The 18685-nt window shown below is 52.4% G+C and overlaps 2 protein-coding genes across 2 annotated transcripts; one reads left to right on the top strand and one right to left on the bottom strand.

Annotated features, from left to right (window-relative positions):
* Positions 1-344: 344 nt before the first annotated feature.
* CHRNE (cholinergic receptor nicotinic epsilon subunit) lies at positions 345-5498 on the bottom strand. Its single transcript, XM_087948617.1, is given in 13 exon segments — positions 345-431; positions 434-515; positions 605-735; positions 1213-1411; positions 2621-2735; positions 2842-2956; positions 3058-3258; positions 3369-3472; positions 3631-3786; positions 3884-3987; positions 4332-4376; positions 5196-5335; positions 5421-5498. Coding segments are annotated over 13 exon segments (1524 nt in total). The 5' UTR covers positions 5491-5498; the 3' UTR covers positions 345-369.
* A 3080-nt stretch (positions 5499-8578) lies between these two features.
* Positions 8579-18232, top strand: GP1BA (glycoprotein Ib platelet subunit alpha). Its single transcript, XM_087948616.1, has 2 exons — positions 8579-8821; positions 15300-18232. The coding sequence occupies exon 2, from the start codon at positions 15300-15302 to the stop codon at positions 16971-16973; it is 1674 nt and encodes a 557-aa protein (XP_087804742.1). The 5' UTR covers positions 8579-8821; the 3' UTR covers positions 16974-18232.
* Positions 18233-18685: the final 453 nt, after the last annotated feature.

Genomic DNA, 18685 nt, shown 5'->3' on the forward strand with positions numbered 1-18685 from the left:
TCCAGCCGGGGAGGATTTGGGGAGGGGGGAGGGGACTTAGCTCCGCAGAGGAAGACGGAGGCACGGACATCCGGCCCCCTGTTCAGACTCAGCCCTCGCTAGAAACCCAACACACAGATGGGGTGTGAGGGGGGAGACCCGGGCTCAACGCCTTTATTGGAAAGCCGCCGGTCGGCGTCCAACACGCGTGTGTGCAAGTTTTGGGGGCCGCCTGGAGCCTTCCGTGGCCGAGCAGGAGGGGGGGGCTGCTGCTGCTGCTTCAGGCCCCCCCTCTCCCCAGATGTTCGCCGGGGCTGAGAATCGCGCGCCCCACCACCACAGGAGAGGGGGCCCTCCTTCCCGGGTCGGCTGCAGAGGATCCCCTTGGCCCTACTGGCCCGGGACGGGGGCCTCGGGCACCGTGTTGAGGTGGCCCATGAAGAAGATGGCCAGGTGCCGATGGCGAAGAGGAGGATGGCCAGCCAGAAGCAGAGCTTGTCGATCATCTGCCCGATCAGCACCCAGTTCTCCGTCTCCTGCCGGGAGGGAGGGAGGGGAGCCAAGGGGTCAGTAGGGTGCAAGGGTGAGGCATCCCCCTCCCCGGTTGCTCCCCGGCCGAGCTCACCGCCCCGGTGTCGTTCCGCTCCTTGGTGCTCCTGCTGATGAAGTTGCAGGCGTCCACGCACTCCTTGACCGCCGGGGCCAGGCTGGACAGGGTCTTGTACAGGGCCGTGGTCATCTGCACGTCCAGCCCGTCTGTGGGGGGTGGTGGAGGGTGTAAGTAAGAGTGAAGGCAGTGCAGAGCGCCTCCATCTTGAAGGCAGCGCCAAAGCTCTCCCGGAGCGTGTCGGGGCTCGTGGGCTGCCGGCGTCTGCCCTTCCAAGGGGGCCATTGCTGCCCCACCACCACCTGTTGGGCAGCGGCTGTGGGTGAGGAGCCAAGGCAGCAAAGCTGGCAGATCCTGGCCCCGGTCCAAAGGCCCCTCTGGCCTTAAACGGAGCCCTGTGCCCGCTTCCCCTTGTCCAGTGTACGGTTTCAAGGGCTTGGCGGGGCATCGGGTGTCCTCTCGGGCTTGGCGGGGCATGGGTGCGGAATCCTTGGGGAGGGCAGCCTCCTCCCCCTGTCTCCGTCAACTGGCACCCAGGCAGGCGGGGAGCAAGGCATCCGGAGCAGCCGTCCAACCCCTTTTGCCCCGATGCCTGACTCCCCTCCCCACGTCCCCTGGTCCCGCACCGTAAGTAGGCGCCCTCCGCAGGCCGTGCCGCCGTCCCTGGTGTTCAAAGAGGACCTCGCTCCGGGCCTTCTTCAGGATGTACTCCTCGGCCTTGACCAAGAGGGAGAAGGAACGGCGAGGGGAGGGGGCTCCTGGGGCTCCCTCGTCGGCAGGGCGGATGGTGGAGCCCAGGTAGTGCGGGAGGATCTTGAGGAAGAGCTGTGGGGGGTGGGGAAGAGCAGGAAAAGGGGGTCTCAAGCGTGGCCCCGGCCCTCTGCCCTCCAAGCGGACGGCCCCTCATGCCAGCGGGCTGGCCCCTCCGCCTGAAGGAAGAAGTGGCTGGAACCGGAGGGGAAAACTGCTTAGTGCGTTCGTGGACCGCCCCGGTTGCGGTGAACAGCTGCGGGGAGAACTGGGTCTGCAGAGGGTGCAGACCCAAAAGGCTTGTAGGGGGGGGGTGTCAGGTGGCCGAAAGGGGCTGCATCGGCAGGTGAATTGTTTGAGGGCCAAAGGGAGGGGGATCCCGGCAGGTGGGGACAATGGAGATGGGAGCGGTTGCCTCAAAACGAAGTGATTTGAATTTGCCCGCCTGGGTCGAATCTTCTTCCCTCCCTCCTTCCTCTTTGCCACGTTCCTTCCTTCCTGCCCTCGGGGGAGTGTCCTGTCCTGACAGTTTAGAGAGTTCATGGGATTTGGGATAGTTAGTGAAGAATTGGGAGCTGTCCCCTTTAAGGGAATGCATCCTGGGAAATGTAGTTAAGAATTGGGAGCTGGGAAATGTAGTCCACGTCACGTCACATCTGAAAATCCGGAATTGGCCACTGAATTGACTCTTGGTGGGGTTGGGGGAGGCTCCCTCGCTCTAGCCCGAATCCTTTACCATGCGGTCGCTTCCATCATCATCATGGGGGATGAGAGTTTATTCTCTTTCTGCGCCACCATTCAGATCCGCAAAGCTTTGGACGTTAAGAAGAACCTCCTCATCAATGTGAGTTGGTGAGGATGCCCGATGAACCAATTCAAAGAGATTTTGCTTGGATGCTTTGTGGAGTTACTCGGTCTGCTTGAAGCAGAACAGGAGAAAAAAATAAAAGTCTCATCCCCATGATTGAAGCCTGTGATTTTTTTTTGGGGGGAGAAATGTCTCGGGGGTGCTGGCAGAGTCCCCCCCCCCTTCTTCAGCCCTGGATTTTGGGATGAGCCGGGTGGAGAGGCCAGAGATCCCCAGAGCGGGGGGGGTGGAAGCCCGCCAGTCTCAAAGGCTGGACAGCGTCGATGGGCCGTCACACCTGTGGCTTCAGCCAAACCAGCCTGGCCTCCCTTTCTCCCACCCCCCGGCCCCACTCCACCACCATTCGGATCTGCAAAGCCTTGGACGCGTTAGAAGAACCTCCTCCTAAATGTGAGTTGTTAAGGATGCCTCCTCACATGCTTGAGACTGGGGGAGAGGCGGTGGGTGCTGGGGCTGCGCAGGGAGACGTTGAGCACCACGACGCAGTTGGTGACGATCAGGGTGGCCACTGTCATGACGAAGAGCAGGTACCTGGGCAGCGGGAGGCAGAGAAAAGAGAGAGAGAGGCAGAGGGTGGGCCCCGGGGCCCGCTTCCTGGGCCCTCCAACCTCCGCCCCGCAGGCTGGCAGCCACTCACTTGCCGATGAGCGGGACGGCGAGGGACGTAGCGGGCACCTTCTGGGCAATCAGGAAGAGGAAGACGGTCTGGGCCAGGAGGACCGAGATGCTGACCGTACACTTCTGGCCACCGGCTGCCGGGGCAGGTGGGGGGGAGAGCGGTGAGGATGCCCCCGACCCAGAAGCCCCCCTCCTCCCCTCCTCTCTTTCCAGTCACACACACACACCCGCTCACCCTGGGCAGGCAGGAAGTAGACCAGGACGACCAAGGAGGAAATGAGCACGCAGGGCACGATGATGTTGATGACGTAGAAGAGGGGCTTACGCTGGATGATGAGGAAGTAGTGGATCTCGGAGAAGCCCGGCGCCTCCAGCCCGTCCGTGGCGGCCAGGACAATGCGGGCCGGGGGCCGTTGGATGGCCCACTCCCCGTTCTCTGAAAACAGGGACACAAACACACACGCAGGGCCCGGGCATTGCAGCTGGCGGCTTAGCCCCCAGGCCCTGCGGCTTCCCACCTCAGCGCCGACGCCCCCCTCCCGCTACCTGTGAAGGCCTCCTTGTCGATGATGATGTAGTCTGCCAGCTTTTTGGTGTTGTCGTCGATGCCGTAGTAGAGTTCCATCTCCCGGATGTTGTGGGTTTGGGACCTGGAGGGGCAGAAGACCAGGAGGCTCGGGGGAGGGGGAAGGCCAGGCCTCCCTCTCCCCCTCCCCCATCTCTTTCAGCATCCCCCCACACACACCAGCCACAGCAAGGAGGCCCAGGATGCTGCCCTCCCACCCACCCCTCCACTCCCCCGACCCACCGGAAGACGAGGGAGCAGTTCTGCCAGTCGAAAGGGAAAAAGGTGACCTCCATGGGGCAGAAGCTGCGGAAGATGGCTGGCGGCAGCCAGGTCACGGAGCCCCTGGGGCCGATGAGGACGTTGCAAGAATAGGCCTCCTTGAAGTTGCCGTCGATGCTGAGAAGGGGAGAAAGTGGGGGGCATATGAGGGTTACGTGAGGCCTAGGGTGAGGGTTAGCCCCCTTCCAGCCGCCCCACGATCACCGCACTCAACTTGTTCTCCAGGACGATGTCCGGCAGCCACACCTGCTCCGCGGGGACCCGCAGATAATTGTTGTACTCCATGTCGCTGAAGTTCAACCGATAGTCCACCCATTCCTGAGGCCGGGAGGGGAAAGAGGTGGAGGTGACACCACCACCACCCCAACTCTCTGGGCAGGGCAGGGCGGAGGCCCCCTGCCCCCCCCACCAAGTGTGCCCTGCTGGGAGTTGAAACCCTCCCCCCCCCCTGCGCCACAGGGAGTGCCGAGCGGTGGTCGGCCAGTGGCGGTCCACGATGGGGCAGATGAGAGATTTATTGATGTATTTGTATTTATTTCTTTGGTCAAGTGATTCTCAGAGAACAGGGAGAAGGAGAAACGGAGTTAGGAAGACATGAAATGGATGCGAAGAAGACAAATAAAGGATTCCTTTCCCCCACCCCCATCCCGGGGGGTCCTTGCCTGAGTGATCCAGACGTTGGTGGTCAGCGTCTCCTCTTTGGCATTCTGGAGGGAAGGAAGGAAGGAAGGAAGGAAGGAAGGAAAAAAAGCAGGAAAGGAAGGAAGGGAGGGAGGGAGGGAAAAAGCAGGAAAGAGGAAGGAAGGAAAAAGCAGGAAAGAGGGAGGAAGGAAGGAAGGAAGGAAGGAAGGAAGGAAGGAAGGAAGGAAGGAAGGAAGGAAGGAAAACAGAAAGGAAGGAAGGAAAAGGAAGGAAGGAAAGAAGGAAAAAAGCAGGAAAGGAAAGAAGGAAAGGAAGGGAAAAAGGAAAGAGGAAGGAAGGAAGGAAGGAAAAAAGCAGGAAAGAGGAAGGGAAGGAAGGAAGGAAGGAAGGAAGGAAGGAAGGAAGGAAAGAGGAAGGAAGGAAGGAAAAAGCAGGAAAGAGGAAGGAAGGAAGGAAAAGCAGGAAAAGAGGGAGGAAGGAAGGGAAAAAGCAGGAAAGAGGAAGGGAGGAAGGAAAAAGCAGGAAAGAGGAAGGAAGGAAGGAAGGAAGGAAGGAAAGAGGAAGGAAGGAATGAACGAACAAACGAAGGAAGGAAGGAAGAAAAAGCAGGAAAGAGGAAGGAGGAAGGAAAAAGCAGGAAAGGAAGGAAAACAGGAAAGAGGAAGGAAGGAAGGAAAAAGCAGGAAAGGAAGGAAGGAAGGAAGGAAGGAAGGAAGGAAGGAAGGAAGGAAGGAAGGAAGGAAGGAAGGAAGGAAAGAAAAAAGCAGGAAAGGAAGGAAGGAAGGGGAAAGAACAGGCCTTTGACTGCTCCTCCTCCACTTCCTGGCAGCCCCCCACCCCGGCTCCCCCCTTCCTCCCAGGGGTGGGGAAAGGCCCCCCCCTACCATTGAGATGAGGTTGGTGAGGGTCAACTTCAAGAGGACCTTGAGCACCTCGCCCGGCCTCTGGACCGGCCACTGGGACTTGTCGTAGTTGGCAAAAAGGCGGTTGTAGACCTTCACCTCGTCGTTGCCCTCTGGGGACCCTGTTTGGGTGGGTGGGGGGGCAGGATGAGGCCCCAGGGAGCAGCCCCCACCCCCCACCCCTGCCAAGCGTTGCCCGCTCCTTACCAAGAGCCCCGCCGAGCAGCAGCCCCAGGCCAAAGGCCCAGGCCAGGATGCCCACCGCCTGCACGGCCATCCCGAGAAAGAGCGAGTCACTTTGCCGGAGGGGGATGGAGAAGTTATTTTGAGGCTGTTCCTGGCTAGGGGTGGTGGGGGGCACCGGATATCCTCCCCCGCTGGCACGCCAAGCATCGGAGGCATTCGCTTCCCAAGGCTCTGCGGAGCACCTGTTGGCATCGTGCTTGGCAACCGCCGTGGCAGAGCAGCTGGGGACAAAGGGCGGCTGAAATCCCGGAGGGTTGGTGGGGAGGGTCCGTTGCAGAGGGGGAGGAAAGCAGGAAAGAGGAAGGAAGGAAGGAAGGAAGGAAGGAAGGAAGGAAGGAAGGAAGGAAGGAAGGAAAAAGCCAGAAAGAGGAAGGAAGGAAAAAGGAAAGGAAGGAAGGAAAAAAGGAAAGAGGAAGGAAGGAAGGAAGGAAGGAAAAAAGGAAAAAGGAAGGAAGGAAGGAAAAAGCAGGAAGGAAGGGAAAAAGCAGGAAGGAAGGGAAAAAGCAGGAAAGAGGAAGGAAGGAAGGAAAACAGGAAATCCCGGAGGGTTGGTGGGGAGGGTCCGTTGCAGAGGGGGGAGGAAAGCAGGAAAGAGGAAGGAAGGAAGGAAGGAAGGAAGGAAGGAAGGAAAGAAGCAGGAAAGGAAGGAAGGAAGGAAGGGAAAAAGCAGGAAGGAAGGAAAAAGCAGGAAAGAGGAAGGAAGGAAGGAAAACAGGAAATCCCGGAGGGTTGGTGGGGAGGGTCCGTTGCAGAGGTGGGGAGGAAAGCAGGAAAGAGGAAGGAAGGAAGGAAGGAAAGAAGCAGGAAAGGAAGGAAGGAAGGAAGGGAAAAAGCAGGAAAGGAAGGAAGGAAGGAAAAAGCAGGAAAGGAAGGAAGGAAGGAAGGAAAACAGGAAATCCCGGAGGGTTGGTGGGGAGGGTCTGTTGCAGGACCGTTGCAGAAGGGGGAGGGGTGTGTCTGGCCCCAGCCCCACAGCTTGGGAAAGGCTCAGCCGCCCTCGGTTCTGGCAAGGGGTGGGTGGGTGGGGAGGAAGGCAGGGGAAGGGCCACCGTCCGTGGCCCGCCCCTCCCACGACGCAAGGCCCTTGGAGCAGAATCCCAAACCAGCTTTGTCTACGGGAATATCACACGACTCACTAGATAGCCTACAAAACGTTTGCCGGACCAATGCTTGAATACAGCGCGTCGCTCTGGAACCCAGATTACGTATCTGATATTAACACAGTGGAGAAAGTCCAGCAATATTTCACTCTTCTACTCGTTGCAGAAGACCTTATGCCACCACCAGACTCGAACTTCTAGACCTAGACAACCTACAACTACGCTGCCTTCGGTCCGATCTAACTATAGTATATAAAATCATACATTGCAATGTCCTTCCTGTCAATGAATCCTTCAGCTTCAACCATAACAACACAAGAGCAAACAATAGATACACCCTCAAGGTTAACCGCACCAAACTTGATGGCAGGAAATACGACTTCAGCAATAACAGAGGGGTCAATGTCTGGAATCCTCCAACTGACTCTGTGGTTTCTTCCCCAAACCCCCAAAACTTTAACCTTGGACTGTCTACTATGGACCTCACCTCTTTCCTAAGAGGTTTGTAGGGGGCGCACATAAGCACACCAATGTGCCCACCGGCCCTGTCCTACTGTTTCTTTTATTTATCTTATATGTATCCTCTATGTATCTTATATATATTTCTTCAATGTATTTCATCTATTCATAACTATGTTTATACTTATAGCGTCCCTGTCCTATTGTTTCTTTATTTTTCTTATATATATCCTATATGTATCTTATATATATTTCTTAATTGTATTTCATGTATTCATAACTATGTTTATACTTATACCGTCCCTGTCCTATTGTTTCTTTTATTTATTTTTCTTATATGCATCCTATATGTATCTTATATATATTTCTTCAATGTATTTCATGTATTCATAACTATGTTTATACTTATACCGTCCCTGTCCCATTGTTTCTTTTATTTATTTTTCTTATATGTATCCTATATGTATCTTATATATATTTCTTCAATGTATTTCATGTATTCATAACTATGTTTATACTTATACCGCCCCTGTCCCATTGTTTCTTTTATTTATTTTTCTTATATGTATCCTATATGTATCTTATATATATTTCTTCAATGTATTTCATGTATTCATAACTATGTTTATACTTATACCGCCCCTGTCCCATTGTTTCTTTTATTTATTTTTCTTATATGTATCCTCTATGTATCTTATATATATATATTTCTTCAGTGTATTTCATGTATTCATAACTATGTTTATACTTATACCTTCCCTGTCACATTGTTTCTTTTATTTATTTTTCTTATATGTATCCTCTATGTATCTTATATATATTTCTTAAATGTATTTCATGTATTCATAACTTTGTTTATCCTTATACCTATTATCTTGGAAGCAATTGACAAAAATCAATAAATCAATAAAATAAATAACTATGTTTATCCTTATACCTATTATCTTGGAAGCAATTGACCAAAATAAATAAATCAATAAAATCAATAACTATGTTTATCCTTATACCGTCCCTGTCCCATTGTTTCTTTTATTTTATCCATGTATTCCTAACCATGTTTATACTTCTGCCTATGATCTTGTCAGCCATGGACAAGCCAAATAAAATAAATAAAATGAAATAGAACCGCAAGAGGATTTGGAGGTTGGAGGCCTTGTCCGGTGGTCTACAATACCGTTTATCAGGCCAAGGGAGGTCCAACGATGGGACAGGCCAACCCTCCCCTCTCTTGGCAGCCATTTTGTGGTCTCCAAGGGGCAGGATGAGCCTTGAGCCACTTGGCTGTGCGTTTTTTGGATGACCCCGGTCCTGTCCAGGGGTCCAGGATGGAGCTAGGAGGGAAGGGTTGGTCTCGGCCAGAGATGGAGGTGGGGGGGAAGGAAGGAAGGGCTGCATCTGGGCAGACAGATAAGGCCCCATCCTTCCCCCCCAAAGCCGCTGGCCTTATCGGGCTCCCGGGGAGGGTGGAGGGGTGGGGGAGGAAGCAGGACGTGGCGCTTGTGCCAGCCTTGTCACTAAGCAAGGAGGGGCTGTTGGGGCCACGGCTGTCTTTGCCTGCCAGCCAAGCTGCCCCACTCCGGCCTTCGCTCATCTTGGGGGGACGGGGGAGGCCTTCAAGGGACCCCCGGAAGGGAGAGGCGGCGTCGAGGGCACCGCAGCACCGCTGCATTTACCGCCTAGAACATCAGCACCACCAAGCCAGCCAGCCCTTTGAGGTGGACAGACAGTCGGATCCGGTGGGAAGGGAGGAGGAAGAGGAGGAAGAGGAGGAGGGCAGCCAACGGAGAACAACTGTCTTGCAAGGTAGGCTGCCTTAGAACAGCGGGGTGGGTTGGCGAAGGCCGTAATCAGCCGTGGAAAAGCCCCCGAAGGAGAATCGGACTCCCAAACTCCGGTGGATGCCTCAGGCCGGCTGGAAAGCTTGGGCCTGGGGTGGGGGAGGGGTGTGGGATGGGGGAGGAGGAGGAGGGTCCGGCGGCAACTTTGCCGCTTGGGGCAACTAGGCAGGTTCTGGTGCTGATCCGGAACCTTTGTGCAACTTTGGAGGGGCGAATCCTTTTTTCTCCTCCAACCTTCCCTCGGGCGGAAGGGCCAGATCGAAGGGCAGGAGGGCGCTCCGTCCTCCCCCCCCCCTTTGCTTAAATAAGCAGGGAGGGTCCCGGGGCAGCCTCTAGCTTCCCAGCCCTCCTGCCAGGCGGGCCTCCGTCTTCTGGGCCTTGGCGCCGTCTTCCCTCGGCCCCAAAGGTCGGTTTTAGCGTCGCTGCCGATCGTCCCTGGGTTGTCCCAGAGGTGGCGCCTTTTTTTTTTGGTTTTTTGTGTTGTTTCTCTCCAAAGGGGCAGTTGGACTCCCTGGTTTTCCTCTGAAGACGCGTCGCTTCTCATCCCAGCAGCTTCTTCAGCTCTGACCGGGATGGTGCAGGGGGGGAATGGGAGACAGCCGGTCCTTTGCGTCCTTGAGGCCGCCGGGAGGTTTATCCCTTTCCTCCGTGGTGCAAATGGGTGCGGAACTGGTGGAAGGAGCCGTCTGGTGGACTGGAGGTCGGCAGCGGTCAAGCGGTGGCCTAAGTGCTCTGGCCACTCCAAGGGCTTCCTTCTTCCAGCCGCCGTTTTTCCCCACTCCCTTTTTTTCGCCGCTTCGGGTGTTGGGATGCGGGTGGAAAAGGGAAGCCGCGTCCCAGGAAACACCCCGGGTCTTCCCCCCGGGGTCCAGTTTGACTCTCCCGGTTCTTGGACTGGCCAGGAATGGGTTGACGGGACGGGCTTGGCGTGGACCAACCGAGCAGCTCCGAAGCGATAATCATCCAGTCAGAGCGGAAGAAGCGTCTGGGATGAGAAGCGAAAGCTCTTCAAAGGACAAAAAAAAACAGAAAAACCGGAAACTCCAGTTGCCTCCTGGGGGGAGAAAAGAAAAAAGCACCTTTGGGATAAAGAGCTTCCACTTTGCTGACCCAGGAAAGATAAAAATCGGGATTGTTTTGCCCCCCCAGGGGGGGGTTTACGTTACAGCTACTCCGCTGACATATGAAACCACATCCAACCCGTTCAAGCAGGTTGCTAATCTATTCAGAATTGTTTTTAAAGGGTGAGGACAAACCCCCCTCCATGAGAATTTTTCTTTCTTTCTTTCTTTCTTTCTTTCTTTCTTTCTTTCTTTCTTTCTTTCTTTCTTTCTTTCTTTCTTTCTTTCTTTCTTTCTTTCTTTCTTTCTCTTTCTTTCTTTCTCTTATGTAGGATCTCCTGCTTCGGTGCGGGGTTGGACTAGATGACCTACAAGGTCCCCTCCAACTCTGTTCATCTTCCTTCCTTCCTTCCTTCCTTCCTTCCTTCCTTCCTTCCTTCCTTCCTTCCTTCCTTCCTTCCTTCCTTCCTTTCCTTCTTTCTTTCTTTCTTTCTTTCTTTATGTAGGATCTCCTGCTTCGGTGCGGGGTTGGACTAGATGACCTACAAGGTCCCCTCCAACTCTGTTATCTTCTTTTCTTTCTTTCTTTCTTTTCTTTCTTTCTTTCTTTCTTTCTTTCTTTCTTTCTTTCTTTCTTTCTTTCTTTCTTTCTTTCTTTTCTTTCTTTCTTTCTTTCTTTCTTCTTTCTTTCTTTTTTCTTTCTTTCTTTCTTTCTTTCTTTCTTTGTTCTTTCTTTCTTTGTTTCTTTCTCTTTCTTTCTCTTTCTTCCTTCCTTTTTCTTTCTTTCTTTGTTTCTTTCTTTCTTTCTTTCTTTCTTTCTTTCTTTCTTTTCTTTCTTTCTTTCTTTCTTTCTTTCTTTCTTTCTTTCTTTCTTTTTCTTTCTTTCTTGAGTTTTAAAACGAACTTTATTTGCAAAAGATTAAAAAAAAAATATAAACCTACGCGTATTTCTTTCTTGAAATGACAATCCTGGTCTAACGAAGGACCCCAGCCTCCTTTTGCAACGCTGCTCCATTTGAGCTCCAGGAGGACAGGGCAGGACACAGCCAGCTCCATCCTCTTTGGGACCCCTCAGAGCAACCGCAGCCACAGCCCATAATAGACTGAGACCCCCGCTTCACAGCCCCTCTCAGAGCGGTTGACATAGTCAGCCCCTATAGGCTTCCCCCCCACCCACCCACCACCCAAACAAAAATCTGGCTCCTCATTTTAGCGACCTCGGGAGGGTGGGAGGCGGAGTCCACCTTGAGCCAGTCAGGATCGAACTGCCAGCGGTCGGCAGAATTATGAAGCCTGGGCAATTCTGCCTCCCAATCGCTGCGCCACGATGGCTCCTGGGGTGTTCAGATGTCCAACTCTCTACAGAAACTGGGGTTTGGCTCCCCCTGGGGACCTTTGCACCTCCTGGGGCTAAATGGCTCCCAGAAAAGGGTCACCCAACCGATCAGGAGGCTGTAATTCTCGGCCAGGCCTCTCCATGACAAATTCCTTGTGTGTCCCGTCACACTTGGCCAATAAAAGAATTTTATTTTATTTTCTATTCTATTCTATTCTATTCTATTCTATTCTATTCTATTCTATTCTATTCTATTGATTCTATTCTACTCTATTTTCTATTCTATTGTACACAATTCTATTTTTTCTTTTCTTTTTTATTCTATTCTATTCTTCATTCCAATATCTATTCTATTCTATTCTTTCCTGATTCTATTTTATTCTTCATTCCAATATCTATTCTATTCTATTCTTTCCTGATTCTATTCTATTCTATTTTCTACTCTACTCTATTCTATTCTATTCTATTCTTATTCTGTTCTGTTCTGTTCTGTTCTATTCTATTCTATTTTCTATTCTACTCTATTTTCTATTCCATTCTAATATATTCTATTGTACACAATTCTATTTTTTCTTTTCTTTTTTATTCTATTCTATTCTTCACTCCAATATCTATTCTATTCTTTCCTGATTCTATTCTATTCTACTTTCTATTCTATTCTAATCTATTCTATTTTACTCTATTCTATTTTCTATTCTATTCTATTCTATTCTATTCTATTCTATTCTATTCTATTCTTTTCTGATTCTATTCTATTCTTCATTCCAATATCTATTCTATTCTATTCTATTCTATTCTATTCTGATTCTATTCTATTTTCTATTCTATTCTATTCTATTTTACTCTATTCTATTGTCTATTCTATTCTATTGTACACAATTCTATTTTTTCTTTTCTTTTTTATTCTATTCTATTCTTCATTTCAATATCTATTCTATTCTATTCTTTCCTGATTCTATTCTATTCTATTTTTTATTCTATTCTATTCTATTGTACACAATTCTATTTTTTCTTTTCTTTTCTATTCTTCATTCCAATATCTATTCTATTCTTTCCTGATTCTATTCTTTCCATTCTATTCTAATCTATTCTATTTTACTCTATTCTATTTTCTATTCTATTCTATTCTATTGTACACAATTCTATTTTTTCTTTTCTATTCTATTCTTCATTCCAATATCTATTCTATTCTTTTCTTTTCTGATTCTATTCTATTCTTTCCTGATTCTATTCTATTCTATTCTATTTTCTATTCTATTCTAATCTATTCTGTTCTATTCTAATCTATTCCATTGTACACAATTCTATTCTATTCTGTTCTATTCTATTCTATTCTATTCTATTCTATTCTATTGTACACAATTCTATTTTTTCTTTTCTTTTCTTTTCTATTCTATTCTTCATTCCAATATCTATTCTATTCTGTTATTTTCTGATTCGATTCTATTCTTTCCTAATTCTATTCTATTTTCTCTTCTATTTTACCCCATTCTATTTTCTATTCTATTCTCTTTGGCCTCCTCACGGCTGGAAGCTGGGGGGGACACCCTTCAACTCTCAGCTGTGCCGCCTGGGGAATTCTGGGAGTTGGAAATCCTCCCAGCCTCCAACTGCCCCAAGGTTTGAGAAGCCCTGTGTCATCTGGATAGATACTGAATGCAGGTGATCCAAATTGATAAGGGCTATTGAGCCACCGTTTTTTCTGATATCCCAGTGGCCTCGGCCCTATTTTTAGCCACCGCTTTGCTGGGTTTCCTGCGTTTAAAAGCCACACGACCTCTTGGGAAAACGCGGAGTCGAAGCCGCTGAGCTCCGCAAAGGGAGAGCGTCGTCCATTCAATTCCCGGCCCAACCCGGAGGCCTCGATCTCTGGCCTGGATCTCTTTTGAGTCGGTGGCCCCCCCCATAATAGAATCTGTTTCGGTTGCCCCCAAATCGCCCCTGCGACGTTGGCTAAGACCGAACGGTCGAGAGGAAGGTTCGGTTCTGAAGGGAGCCCATCTCTCCGGGGGTCCTTCGACGCCTTGCCTAATCCGTCCGTCGCGGCTGAGATGTTCGGCCTGGAGAGTAGCCAGAGGGACCCCTTGGAGGGTCAGTGAGAAAGAGGGGGGGGTCTCCATGAGGGATGAGGAAGGGAAGGGCTGCCCCCAAACACCCAGAGACACCCCACCACACACACAAGGCAGGAGATGCTGCCTGCTTTTCTGCTTGCTTCCTACTCCAAGTCTCCATTCGGAAGGACGACGAGAGTGTTGTGGGCTTACCTGGGCAGTCGTCCACCCCCCCAAAAAACAATAATATCTGCAACCAGCTGAGAAGGGAGCGCTGGGTCTCAGCAATTCTCTCTTTCCTTTTTTTTGTAATATAATTTTTCTTTATTTTTTAAGACAAACATGGACAAAAACATAAACACATAAAAACCACCTTCCGGTTATCTACATGCAATGGTGTCCGTTGGTTAGCAATCTTTTTGTGTGGTCCTTTCATAGTCCTTACTCCCAAGTTGTAAAGGTTCTCAAAGGGTCAATCTAACATATGCTTATATATTTATTTTATTTTTCTTTCTATCTATCTATCTATCTATCTATCTATCTATCTATCTATCTATCTATCTATCTATCTATCTATCTATCTGTCTGTCTGTCTGTCTATCTCTCTATCTATCTCTCTCTCTATCTCTCTCTCTCTCTCTGTCTATCTATCTATCTATCTGTCTATCTATCTATCTCTATATATCTCTCTCTCTATCTGTTTATCTATCTATCTATCTCTATCTATCTATCTCTCTCTATCTATCTATCTCTATCTATCTCTATATCTCTATCTATCTGTCTATCTATCTGTCTGTCTGTTTGTCTGTCTATCTATCTATCTATCTATCTATCTATCTATCTATCTATCTATCTATCTATCTATCTATCTATCTCTCTATATCTATCTATCTGTTTATCTATCTATCTATCTATCATCTATCTATCTATCTACCTATCTATCTATCTATCCTCTATCTATAATCTATCTATCTATCTATCTATCTATCTATCTATCTATCCTTATCTATCTATCTATCTATCTATCTATCTATCTATCTATCTATCTATCTATCTATCTATCTATCTATCTATCTATCTATCTATCTATCTATCTATCTATCTATCTATCTATCTATCTATCTATCTATCTATCTATCTATCTATCTATCTATCTATCTATCTATCTATCTATCTATCTATCTATCTATCTATCTATCTATCTATCATCTATCTATCTATCTATCTATCTATCTATCTATCTATCTATCTCTATCTATCTATCTATCTATCTATCTATCTCTATCTATCTATCTATCTATCTATCTATCTATCTATCTATCTATCTATCTATCTATTTTGATTGGTCAATCGCTTACAAGATAACAGGTGTCAGTATATATTGATCAGTTATCCTTCCTTTGACCAAACTATGATTCCATCATTTTATACCAGATAAGCCTAAGATTTGATTATCAATTTATATTATCCATTCATCCAACGGTGATCTCTTTTGTCTTCTATCCTACATCCATCTATTCATCTTCTACGGCAAAACTTCCTGTCTTCTTCTTCTTCTACCAATTTCCAATGTCCATTTTACGCACAGTCCATAATTTTAGCAACTTCCTGAAAAGTTTTGCAGGGATCCCCGACTTTTCTGGCACCGGGGGGACAGGTTTGACTACTGTGGGGGACGGTTTCGTGCGCAGCCCAGATCCCTCATCCCATGCGCAGGTGAAACTTTGCTAACTAGGCCCAGTACTGGTCCACGGCCTGGGGGAATGGGCACCGCGGCTGTCAAGGATCTTCCCCAGCCGTGGGGGGGGGGGAGTCATTCTGCCTGGCCCTTCTCCTTGTGTCCCCCCCCACAGTGGAGGTCAGAGGGGAAGTAGGAGAAAGCTGCTAGGCTGGTCGCTGCAGCAGCGTTTAGAGCAATTCCCAGCCCGTTGCGTCCGAGTAGCCTGTATGCTTGAATGTTGACTCTAGATCTTCTGTGTCGCCTCCTCCCCACAGATGCTGCGGGGTCTGTTGGCCCCTCTTCTCCTGGCTGCCTCGGTGGCTGCGGTGGGAGCCCTGCCTCCTCCCGAGGAGGAAGAGTGCGAGACGGAGATGATCAAGGAGCAGCTGCAGGTGAGCTGCGTGGAAAGGGGGCTGTCCAGCCTCCCCACCGGGCTGCCCAAGACCACGGGCATCCTGCTCCTCGCCTCCAACCAGCTGGCCAAGGTTGACCTGGCCTCCTTCCAGCACCTGCCCGAGCTGAGCGAACTGGACCTGTCCAACAACAGCCTGAAAGCCCTGGAGATCGGCGCCCCCCTGCCCCAACTGAAGAACCTGCTCCTGTCCCATAACGGCCTGGAGAGCTTGCCAGCTTTCCCAGGGCTGCCCGGCCTGAAGGTCCTGGCGTTGGGGCACAACCAGCTCTCCCAGCTGCCCGAGGGAGGCTTCCGTGGCCTGGAGAAACTGGACGAGCTGCAGTTGCAGGGAAACCAGCTGGAGAGCTTGCCTGTCGGAGCCTTTGAAGGGCTGCCGGAGCTGAAGGACCTGGACCTGTCGGACAACCGCCTGGCGTCGGTGCCCCCGGAGCTGCTGTCCCAACTGTCCAACCTGGAGATTCTACGCCTGGAGAGGAATCGGTTGGAGCGCTTGCCGGATGGCTTCTTCTCCGAGGAGGCCGTGTACGTCTTCGTCTACCTGGTGGGGAACCCCTGGCGGTGCGACTGCCAGCTGATGTACCTGAGGGACTGGATCGTGGAGAACGAGCACGCGGTGTACACGCGCACGACCGTGCAGGAGAACGGCTCGGACAAGGAGGTGACGGAGAACGAACCCCTGCGAGTCGTCTGCCAGGCGCCCCCCGGGGAGAAGGGCCGGCCCGTCATGCACTTCAAAGCGGCCTGCAGGAGACTCGGAGACGAAGACCCGGAGGTGGAAGAGGATGGCGAGGCGGCAGGGGATAGCTGGACTCCCGCTCCGACTCCTTCCCCTTCGACGCCAGCCGCTGCCGGCATGACTCCATGGGCCTCCTCGCACAGGCCGAGCACAGTCATCAGCCCAACTGCTGCTGCTCGCACAACCACAACGAGAACTTCAGCACTTAGTTCTTCCATGACACACTCCCCCACAACCACCAGCCCTGTTGCAACAACCTTCCCCACAACCACCAGCCCTGTTGCAACAACCTTCCCCACAACCACCAGCCCTGTTGCAACAACCTTCCCCACAACCACCAGCCCTGTTGCAACAAGTTCCCCCACAACCACCAGCCCTGTTGCAACAACCTTCCCCACAACCACCAGCCCTGTTGCAACAACCTCCCCCACAACCACCAGCCCTGTTGCAACAACCTCCCCAACAACCAGCCCTGTTGCAACAAGCTCCCCCACAACCACCAGCCCTGTTGCAACAACCTCCCCAACAACCAGCCCTGTTGCAACAAGCTCCCCCACAACCACCAGCCCTGTTGCAACAACCTCCCCCACAACCACCAGCCCTGTTGCAACAACCTCCCCAACAACCAGCCCTGTTGCAACAAGCTCCCCACAACCACCAGCCCTGTTGCAACAAGCTCCCCACAACCACCAGCCCTGTTGCAACAACTTCCCCCACAACCACCAGCCCTGTTGCAACAACCGCTCTTCATGTTCTCACCACAACCGCGCCGGTTGTAGCTTTCGGCCTTTCCAGTAGCGGTACCGCTGCAGGGAGGCCAACTCCAAGGTCGAATGTCCCCACGATGACGGCAGGCCCCTCAACCTCCCACGTCCCGTCCACCCCACCCCGCCACGTCCCTACCGCCACGACAACCCCTTCCACCCCGCTTGCTCCCAGCCCGGGGCCTCCATGCTGACCAGCCCTCTTGGCCCGAGCCCCCTCCGCCAGCGACAGCCACAGCTGGGCCTCTTCTGAGTCCTGCAGCCCTGGTCCCCTCCAGCCCCAGCCAGGCCAGGATTTCTGGGCCCCCACCCGCCCCCCAGCCCACTGTCCACTGCCTCTGCCCCGCTCTGCCTGTCCGGGTCGTTGGAGTAGCTCCTCGTAAGGGGTCCCGCATGGGCTGGCTGGCCGGCTCCTGCTGCCTCCTCCGCCTGGGGCTGTACCTCGCCTGCCTGGCGTTCCTGGCCCTGCCGACCCTGGTCCTGCTCTGCCGGCTGGGCTGGCTCTGCCTTGGCTGGTACCGCCCGGCTCTGCGGGGGGCCCCGGGGTCCCGCCTGGCCAGGGTCCCTCAGCAGTGGCGGGAAGCCACCCCCAAAGAGTGGGGGATGCAGTTAGCCGAAGCTCCACGCCCGGCCCCAGGCCCCCGGCTCTACCGCGTCTGCAAGAGGTTCCAGGTGGGGCCTTCCCGCCACGTCACCTGGCTGCTGGTCAGCCTGCCCGGCTCTGCCGGAAGACGGGCCCCTCAGAGGCAGGCTAGGCTGTCCTCCTCCAGCCTGGACAGGGGGAAGGACACGCTGGGGGCCGTGAGGGTGAAGTACGCCACCGCCTCTTTGTAAGGGCCGAGCAAGCTCTGCCTCTAAATGGGAAGAGGGGGGGAGGGGGCTCCCCCAATGACCCCCAGGGCTGCCAGTTCTTGGTCCCACCGATCCTGCAACGGTTTCCCAGGTCGATTCCTTCCATTGTTGTTGTCGCTATTCCTGTACTTTTGAGCCAGGTTGCTGGACGGGGGTTGCCTGCGTGCGGGCAAGGGAGGAGGTGGGAGCGTAGGGGTCCCTCTGGAGCTTGGGGGTGGGGTTTCAGAGCTCAGGGGCCCCTCTCCCCAGAACCTCCTCCCATGCAAAATCTTCACTGCCCCCCAAACCACCCAAAGCCAGGGGCCTGCTAAGTGGGTGGGGTGAGCGATATCCCAGAGAAACGTGGGGGGAGACCCCGGGGTGTGTATGTGTGTGTGGAGGGGGGGTAGGCCAGGGTCCACACGGACTGCCCTCCAGGGAAGCTCCCCCGCTGTGGCTGGCCTTTGGGCCCCCCCCACCTGCAAGCCCCCCCCATCCCTTCCCCTCCCTTTCCTTCCAAGGAGGCCCACAGCCTCCCTTCCTCACGCCTGCACCCCCCGGCCCCTCCCTGCTCCACCTCGCCTGAAAGGCCTTGGCGGGAGGGTGTAAAGCGTCTCCACACAGAAACCACCCCCCCTTTCAGAAACGCAGCCCTCCACTTGGCTGCCACCAGAGGGCGCTAGCCATCCACACCAGCCGAGAACCCCAAAATCGACAGGCCTTTTAGGGGACTCTGATTGTGTGTGTGTGTTGTGGGGCAACTCCGAAGGAGATCAGCGGACACCTCCAGCTCTGCAGCCGCTGCATGGAGCACGCCGGGCCTCCTGGAGCAGCCAGGGCCCTGGGGAAGCCCCCAACACCCCCCCCAAGCCTGGGGCCCACAGTGGCCGGACCACCAGGCAGTGCTTCCCCTGG

This window comes from Notechis scutatus, unplaced genomic scaffold (assembly GCF_049901735.1).
Source record: "Notechis scutatus isolate UNSWTSFEM ecotype Mainland unplaced genomic scaffold, rNotScu1.2 NSCUCTG29, whole genome shotgun sequence".
Classification (NCBI taxonomy): Eukaryota; Metazoa; Chordata; class Lepidosauria; order Squamata; family Elapidae; genus Notechis; species Notechis scutatus.

Coding starts and splice junctions, on each gene's coding strand:
- GP1BA (XM_087948616.1), top strand. CDS start 15,300: ATGCTGCGGGGTCTGTTGGCCCCTCTTCTCCTGGCTGCCTCGGTGGCT.